Here is a 9,793-nt window from a genome sequence, read left to right as displayed (position 1 = left end):
CGTCGTGGTCAGGGCCTAAGCAAGGAATACAGTACGAATGAAAATCTTTGAGGTATTTGCTTTCCACAAGTAATGCAATTATTAACTTTTACTGACATCGGTAAGGAGAAAGAAAAAGTTTCCCCAATGGGGTACTTGGCTTTAAGTTGAAGACTTTGGTTCTGAAACTCGAAAACAAAAATTTCAGGAGTCGGCCGACCAGCACTTGCAAGCTGCTTCTGCTTCGGGCACCATAAAGCACGAAAGACTGATGTAATGGTGTCGGCTACATGTTTTATACACCTGATGACCTGGCATCATGGAAGAAGGGACAGCAACCGACGCAGGACCCAAGACTTTGTTAATCAGGCCGACTGAGGGCAACCTGCCAGCAGATTACCCAAATGTAATGGCTGCAACAGTGAAACACGAAGAACATCTGGATCTTTTGCTAAAAACCATGGACACCACTGCTAGATCAGCAACAGGATTATTATAAGGGTGTTTGAGTGAGTAAAGGACCCTGTAACATCTGTTTGACTTTCTAGGAGAAGAGGAATGGGAATCAGGCTGAAAGGATGCAGAAGCAATGGCATCATCCACAACTTCTGATACTGGAAGTAAAGTTGCGGGCTTTGGAACTGGCAGATCCAGAATCTGTCTGCACCCATTTAGATTCATAGGTGTGTACTAGGCTAATGGTCCTGGAGGCTTTACAAGCCTAGTCCATAGGATTACCCTGGCATCGTCCCACCCGACCTTAGTTCTCAGTGCCTCTGTCGAGTAGAGTCACTGGAGTGATCCCTGGAGTGAATGTTCTATTTCCCATCCACTCATTAATAATTCTCTTGAAGAGGGCCAGTGAGGTGCTCTGCTTGACATATATGGGAAGTCTATTCCATAGCATGGGGCAGTCTCTGGGTTATGAACCTGTCCCTCCAGCACGTTCCGTTGATTGTGGTAATGATGTTGAGGTCTCTGGAGCATGTGGTGCGGAGGGATTGGGATTTCTTTAGATGTAGCATTTCTAATAGAGCTGGGTCAGACATGGCTTTGTAAGTCAAGCAGAGATCGCCTCTAAGTAGGTGATATGAGACAGAGAATAGTCTTTTGAGTCTGTCCATATAGGACAAGTGTTTAAGGCCTAGGATCCTCTTTGTGAGGTACTTTTACAGCCTCTCCAGTTGTTGCAGGTGTCTATTGAGGTACATGCCAAATGGGGCATTGTACTCTATGACTGGCCTAATGAGGGAAGAGCAGAGGGAGACAATGACCTCTTGCTTCCTGGATGCAAAACCCTTAGTAATGAGATGTGCCACATAGAAGGACTTTCTGACCACAGTGGCAATGTGGTGGTCAAAACAGAGGTTGCTGTTAACCTGTGTTCCCAGAGCTCTTATAACGCCTTCTGTGATCAGTGGACTACCGTCGATGTGGTAATTCATGGGAACTAGGTTTCTCCAAAAAGGGATGATGACACATTTTTTGGCATTGAGCTTAAGGCCATGGTTCTGACACCAGTCGTCAGTCTCAGTGAGGCCTTTCTGTAGGATGTCAACATCACTTGGTGAGTTAATAATGGCTCCCAACTTGCAGTCGTCTGCAAACTTTGTCAGCCAGGAGTCCCCTCATGTTGGCCTGGACTTCTGAGAAGTAGATACCAAACAGGAGAGCACCCAGGACTGATCCCTGAGGGACTCCACTCGTGACTGGTCTGCAGTCTGACTTGGAGTCAGCTACTTTCACACTGTGGGTTCTATCTGTGAACCAGTTTGCAACCCATCTAGTGATATAGGGTTTGATGTCTAGCTTAGTGAGTTTTTCTATGATTCCTGAGTGGTGAATGGTATCAAAAGCCTTGGCCAGATCAAGGTAGGCTGTACGAACCACCTTGCCTTCATCCACAGCTCTGGTGACTGACTCAAAGAAGTCGACCATGTTGAGCAGGCATGATCTACCCTTCACAAAACCAAACTGTGTGGGATCCAGAGTTTGGAGATTCCCTCTATCCTTGTTTATTAGGTCCATGATGATGCATTCCATAGCTATGCATACCAGACTTGTCAGGCCAATGGAGCAATAGTTCCCAGGGTCTGTAGTTGCTCCTCCTTTGTGGAGAGGTATGACTGTAGCAGTGCACCATTCGGTAGGGACAAAGCCTGAGGTGAGGCTGTGACTGAACAGGGCACACAGGTGAGGAGCCAGTTCACTTTGCAGTTCATGCAAAACACAGCCAGGGATATTGTCAGGTCCCATAGGAGCTGTATTCTTGGCCTTGGACAGTGCTGTTTTGACCTGTGCAGTAATAATACTGGGTGCCTGGCAATCTACTGGTATTGTGACTGGTCCTTTTGGGGGGGTTGAAGGGTAAAGTTGGCAATGAATCTGTTGGCCAGTATATTGGCAATATCTGTTGGCTCAGTATAGGAGATACCATTGTGCATTAGCTTACACCAAATCTGGGTACTGCCAAGCTCCTCATTAGCACTCTTCAAAAAAAATCTTGATGATTGGATGGGAAATAGGAAATTCACCCCGGCGATCACTTCTGTGGCTCTGCTTGACAGTGGCACAGAAAAATAATTTTCTTGGGTGGCAAAAGCCAGGGTACTTTTTTGGCTGGGCTTGTATAGGCCCCAGGGCTGATAGCCTAGTACCTACCTATGAACATATGAGATTCTTTACATAACTATCGAAGGCCTTGTAGTTGTCTTTAACATCTGCTGCAATTCTGTTTTTACAGCTAGCTTTAGAGGATTTGATGAGGGATCTCAACTTTTTGTTGAGGCGGAGAAGGGAGTTTTTCCAGTCTTGGGACTTCACCTTATTCCGCATCAGTTTTCTCCTTCTGTTGCAGAGTTTTTTTTATAGCAGGAGACAACCAGATTGGCTTCCTTTTTTTGGAGGATAGCGTCTTGGTTCTACTGGGTATGGAGAGATCCATGCATTTGCGTACGTGTTTGTACAGTGCACTGATGTATAATTCAGCGGTCATGCAACTATTCTCCATTTGCATGGGTGCTGTGAAGTTAGCCACCTCTGTTTTTAGGAGCCCAAAGTTAGCTTTGGAGAAGTTTTTCATGGTGGTTACCTTTGCAGTGAGGGGGGGGGGTGGATTTCCAAGGTGATTAGTTTGTGGTCGGATCTAACCACGGATGAGTTTACTATTGGTGTAGAGCAATGGTCGCCCATGTTAGTAATGACCAGGTCAAGGATGTTGCTACCTCTAGTGGGGGTAAGAACGGGCTGGTCCAGAGCAAGTATATTGGTACACGAGTAGTTTTCCCAGTTAATGGAGGGGTAGTTGAAGTTGCTCAGTATGAGAATGTTAAGTTGGACGCGAATATTCTCCAGGGTGTTTAGGAATGTGGAGTGTGAGTATTGGGACATGGCTGGGGACCTATAACAGGCTATGATCTGAAAAACTGTCTTACCCAATGTTAGCTGCACTTGAAGCATCTCTGATGCATTATGCTGGGCTACCAGTCCAGAGGTGTGTGCATCCTTTATGAATATGGAAACACCACTGCCTTTGGAGCTTCGTTCCAAGTTCTGGGGCCAAAAGGTGTGGAAAGAATTATAGTCTGGTAGTGTAGGGGTGCTTTCTGCTGCCTTGAACCAGTTTCTGTTACAGCACAAATGTTGATGTTCTCCATTTTAAGGAGCGCTTCAAGCGAGTGCATTTTGAGATTTAGACTTCTAGATTGAGCAGCATGACCCTCAGATTGCATTTGTTTGTAGCTGTTATGGTGGTAATTTGGTCTGTGGAACACCGCCTAAAAAAGGCACTATAGGGATGGCAAGAACCTTGGCCAGTATCTGGAAGCCCAGGGGTGACAGATGCAGGCCATCTCTGGCAAAGCAACAGGGTCTGTCAACCAAGTCATCCCAGGCAGACAGACACTGGATTCCCCTTAGAATGACACCAGAAACTTAGCCAATTGCTGAAATCAATAATTTTCTGCTTGTACTGTGGTATCATTCTGGGTGATGGTTGGATGCTGCTCAGGGCTAGGGTCATACCTGCCTGGGCTACATAATCCCAGAACTCTTCCATGTTTATTTTCATGTAGTCCACAGAGGTATGTCTCAGGTCATTCACACCCACATGTACAATGACAGTCATATTTGTACCTGTCGTTGAGGGACCTGAGTGCGTGTGTTATGTGGTGGATCCTGGCACCTGACAGGCAGCTCATAGGCTCATAGATAGGTTCATAGATTAGTACTAGGCTAATTGCCCTTGTGAGCCATTTTAAGCCTAGCCAATTATCCTTCATGAGACTCAAACCCTGCATCTTGTGTTTGTAAGGCAAACACCTTAACCATTAGGCCACCTTCCCAACACTAAAAGCTTGCTCCTCTCCAAGGAGACACACACACACTCTCATACAGTTGGCAAGTGCAGGATTCAAACCCCTACTTAACTACTTTATTGTACTCTTCCAATACGCATTTACACGATGTGCTATACACATTACTAAACTGTTACTTTCTCCTTATTCAACCTAGTGAGTGCGATATAAGTGTGCCTCACTATCGAGTACCTATGACTAGTGTGTTGGGCATGCTGTTTTGCCTTAGGGGCTTTGGTTGAGTGGCACACTGTTTAGGACAGTTGTGTCTCGGGATTAGTGTTGTTTTGTGGTGGTCGAGTGTGTTTCTGCCATGGAGGTCTCTGCTGTTTGGGTAGATTTTTGAGAGCCACCGCAAAGGTGGGTGTGTGATTTGTATTTTTTTTGTGAAGGCAGTGCTGGTGTGTGTTCTGGAGGGCTATGTGTTCCATGTGGTGTGGTGCAAGTGTTGACCTTCTCCTCCTGACTAGCTATTCCGGTCATGGCTGGAGAGTGAGTGACTTCAAATTTGGATATATAAGTGCATCTCTCGCAAGTCTGAGTGCTGGGAGGTAACAGGAGAGGGTTGTCGGTGTACATGAGGCAGTTGCTGCATTGCCTCAGGATGTCCATGTTCACCAGGTTAATAGGAGAAAGCACAGGGAACTGACCTTTAGACATGCCTGGAGGAGTGGGCATTAATAATACGTACAGGAGCTGTTTCCTTGTAGAGCGTTTAGTACTGGTAGCACTTGTGTGCTACAATAATTGCTACAAAAAGTCTGGTACGGTAAAGGCCTGGGAGAACACCATGGCTTCCCAAATCAAAGGTATGTAACAAAGGAAAAATCTTCATGTGGCAAGGCTGACGGTCAGGGTGTCCTCACTATCAGATTTCCAGGTAAGAAAATGTGGATATCTGGTTTACATAGGTCAGTTCCTCCACCATTAAGTATGAGATATCTGAATGCCTCTGAAAAGACTCCACCTCTCCCTTTTTTTTTTATAGAAGATACTCCTGACAAAGATGTTTTCAGAAATTGGCTGAACTAGAATCATGGGTAGAATTGAAAAAATCCTGCATAAGGACCTAGGTAGAAGAGGTCTGAGACCAAGCCAGCTATGGCTGAGCCAAAGTGACATAACCCTCTTGGGCTCTGATGTCTTGCAGTGAGTTTGGGCATGTGGTCTGATTTGTAAGTCTAAGTGCAGGCGGTCACCAGAGATCATGATGTGGTCCCCTTCAGCTTACTCTAAAAAAAGTACTGTGGAGATACCACCATCCCCTTTAGAGGTAGCAATGCAAGCACTGGAGCCCAAGCCTACACAGTAACTCTAGGGCCAACTGATACCGGTTTCAGCTTGTGAGGACACACTGCAGCTAAAAGCTTGGGAGCCACACCACATACAGGGGACAGAAAATGTTCCTTCTGGGGGTGGGGGTGCAGTTCTCCAACTCTGAAGTGGTGTTGTCATCTCCTGAGCAAAAATTTCCTCCAGGCATTTCTTTCACCTTTTCTTGGGGAAAGTCAGATGACGACCCAATATGCTCGAGTACACGCACACAAACTCCATGGCAGGCTTACACCAACCAGGGGCTTTTTGGGACATGTACTTTTCAAGGGATTCCACCCTAACCTTAAGAGTTTGCAGATTAAAATAAGCATACAAGGGACAATTGGCCATGCTGTGCTTTGGACTCCTGCAAAAATAGAACAGATTGCAGGAGTCTCTGTGTGATATTTGCTTCTTAAACCTGATGCAATTATTTACTTTTGAACCTGACATCTACAAATTCAAATACTATAAAAGTGATACTAAGATATCTGCAGACTCTGGCTTCAGGCCGACCTGACAGAATGGTGACAAAAATGGCCAGCCTGTAATGCTCATCAAAATGTGGCAAGCAAGATGGTGCCAGCCACTGTCCCTTTATACTACCAATTCCTTGATATCGATAGGGAGGGACGTCTGCTGGCCTGGAGGGGAAGGTGAAAGCTCTGATATTCAGGCTGGTTCTCAAGCTACAGCAGGCAGGACTCCTTAGGGTCAGTATTGCAATAGTGAATTATAAAAGTCACGGCTTACTTCTAAGTCCACAAGTCAAGATTGTTTTCTTCAGTCACTGGCCTTGAAGGGGAAGGTGCAGCATCTTCCCCTAACACTGAAACTGCAGTTTCTTCTGTCTTCCCTTTCAAAACATAGTTCTAAACATAGTTCTAAACAAGACTCAAGTTCTGCTTTACTTTTCCTGCTATCATCACAGACCACCTGAGTGCTCTCTTTCATGCTGTTCTTCCTTCCACCCTTGTGGAAGTGGAAACCATATTTTCACTTTCTTTATCTTCCCCATGCTTACTTTTCACTTTAAAGGGCATAAAAAGATCTACACAAATTGCACTTTCTTTTGTGGTCCAGGATTTCTGCTGTTTATAGCCCACTTTCAGTCATTCTCCACTTTACATTAGCCAAAGCAGGCTCAGAACTCTGCATTCCTCCTACTTATCTCACTTTCTCCATTCACTTTGTTTTGAGGGTTCTCACTCAGGTGCCTTTCTTTTTTTCTATGTTTGTTTTAGTTTCTATGCTAATATTTCTTTTAAGTTTCAGTGCTGACTTCTGCTCATCATTGGAGCATGCTTCTGATAACATAACATGATCCTTTGCTGACTTCTGCTTGCCACTCGGACATGCTTCATTTTTTTTTTCCAAAATCTCTTTATTTCAATTTTCTTTTTTCAAATAATAACAATATGGTAACTCAAAAACACAAATAAACAATACAAATACCTATCTAAAGAAAACAGACAACAATCTCATTCCGAGAAAATTATATATATATATATATATAACTGGGACATGCTTCTGATAATATACATGGATCCTTTTCACTGTCTAACCACAACCTGTGGCACATGCTATCCAGCTCGCATAGGATAATGCAAGTTGTATTACTCACTATCCTTTACATTGCTTCTGTTACCTTATAATGTTCTGCATCATCATCGAGAGATTTCAGGAAATCTTCTAAGACTCGCACTTCTTCCATTGTGATATCAGCACAGTATGGTTCCACCGAAGCCCAGAATCTGTCAAAAAAAACATAAGACCATTATGAGCGCCATAATGAAACTGAAAACATGACAGACCACAACCCTAAAACCTTTTTGCTTTCTGGTCCTAATTAGTACCACAACATCAGGCTGAGGATGTGAATTCCTTTGGAACACATGAAAGACTAATCTAGTAGCCTTATATTACACTGATGATGTAACATGACCTCATACCACTAACCCATTAGATCCAGAAATATCAACCCCAAAACCAAGAATTACCTAAAACTAACATTTAAATTCCTGAAGCTCACACAATTAGACTACATGGCAACCTCACACGGGATGGGGGCATTCATCCAAACCCTGGCCCAACCTCACTAGTCGATCCTAGCCCCAATTCTACTATTCCCACTAACTTACAAACTTTAAATAGACCTTCAAACTCACTCCTGGTCACCTAAATATCAGAAGCTTAAATAATAAGGTCCACCACCTGCATGTACTCTTAGATACACATTCCCTGGATATACTTTGTCTTACTGAAACCTGGCTAAAATAATCAATGCTAGATAATGAGGTTTTACCCCCAGGTTATAACATACTAAGGTTAAACCGTACCACTAGGAAGGGAGGAGGAGTAGCTATAATACACAAAACTTCTCTAGATGTGACCTCGGATTCCACACAACCACCCTGTGTTGAGAATGCTGAAATTCTCATTACCAAGCTTCAAATTAATAAAACCAAAAGTATTAACATAGCCTGTGTCGACATTCCCCCAGGTAATAACACAAACACTCTAGAAGATATCCTCTCTTGGTTGTCTAGTAACTACCCTCAACAAGCCATTGTTCTAGGAGACTTCAACATCGACTGGAATATTTGTTCCTAAGAATCTACGACCATCCATGTAAATCTATACGGATTTACTCAGATCATATCCTCCCCTACTAGGATAAGTAAACCTAACAACAAAGATAGTATCCTAGATTGGATACTAATTAATAGCCATCCTCATATGTATAGGGCCTGGCACCCGACCTGAAGACATAAGCGACCATTTTCTTACCTATATAATCAGGCATAAGACTGACATCCCCCACCAACCTACTTACAAAACAATTAGAAACAACAAAAACATTAACCCCACTAATTTCCAAAATGAACTCAAAGCATGTAATTGGGCAGTCCTAAAACATACCACTTGAAGAAGCTGTATTACATTTCAACACCAAATTCCTAGCCATCCTTGATACCCATGCACCTGCACGTTCTATAAGAACTAAAGCAAAAATTGCTCCATGACTTTCAAAAGAAACCAGACAAATGATGTTACTTAGAAACAAAGCTTGGTCCACTTGGCGTACCACAAAAAACCCCTTAAATCAAGTTAGATTTAGACAAATAAGGAACAACACTAAAAAATCTACCACCCTAGATAAAAAAAAATTACCGAAGCATCAAAGCAATCCGCAAAAGTTTTGGGAAGGCATAAATAAATGTATTCACCCAGGGCAATGCACAACTCCAACCTCTTCGGCTACCATCCAAAAACCTTCGGAAGTCATTGCCAATTACTTTAATAGTTTCTTCACAGAAACTAGTCACTAGCTAACCAACTATCTCCCAGTTGCCAAAGTCCTAATGCTGCCGCACCTAGTTCTTAACTCCCCTTTAACTTTCAGTTTCCACATCACTTATCTGTGCTCTAATCAAGAAACTAAAACCTACCACCCTTGCAGCGGATCTCCTCCCAGCTGAATATCTACAAAAAGCTGCGGATGCCATAGCATACCAGATCTCTATTCTGATCAATAGAACTATATCAGAAGCCGCTATCCTCTCCATCTGGAAGACATCCCATGTTATTCCACTCCACAAAGGGGGCAGTTCTACTGAACTGTCAAATTACATACCTATAGCTATTTTTTCACCCCTGGCTAAAATTATGGAGAAGTGCATCCATAAACAACTCCTGTGCCATCTCATTCAGCACAATCTCCTGGCTAACTCGCAGCATGGTTTCAGACCATTCCACAATACAACCACGGCCCTTCTCTCCTTCTCTAATGTTATTAATCAAAACCAAAACAGCAACAAGCTTTCTTCTGCCCTCTTTCTTGATCTCTCCAAAGCCTTCAACATGGTCAACCACCAACTACTCATACATACAATTGAAACTATTCCCCTAGATGTCCAGGCTATCCAATGGTTCAAATCTTATCTGAGTAGTAGTCAACAGGTTGTACTATGGCAGAACAAACTATCTTCCCTTCTACCTTTCAGCCTTTGGGTCCCTCAGTGCTCTATATTAGGACCCCTATTATTCTCTATCTTTATTAATGACCTGTACACAGTCATCCCAACAGCAACCTGCATTCAATATGCAGATGACTCCACTTTGATTTGCTCTGCCACCTCCCC

At 43.5% G+C, this 9,793-nt stretch overlaps 1 protein-coding gene across 1 annotated transcript in view; it reads right to left on the bottom strand.

Moving 5' to 3' along the window:
* Nucleotides 1–7,278: 7,278 nt before the first annotated feature.
* Nucleotides 7,279–9,793, bottom strand: part of LOC122806135 (transcriptional adapter 3-like) — a 164,328-nt gene continuing 161,813 nt past the window's right edge. The window contains exon 4 of the mRNA XM_044076372.1: nt 7,279–7,402. Coding sequence (XP_043932307.1) covers nt 7,279–7,402 — 124 coding nt within the window. The remainder of the gene's footprint in view (nt 7,403–9,793) is intronic.

Source organism: Protopterus annectens, chromosome 7.part0 (assembly GCF_019279795.1).
Source record: "Protopterus annectens isolate FY-2018-M chromosome 7.part0, PAN1.0, whole genome shotgun sequence".
Taxonomy (NCBI): domain Eukaryota; kingdom Metazoa; phylum Chordata; order Ceratodontiformes; family Protopteridae; genus Protopterus; species Protopterus annectens.
Note: the sequence above shows the minus strand (reverse complement) of the source record. Positions and strands in the feature narration are given on the sequence as shown.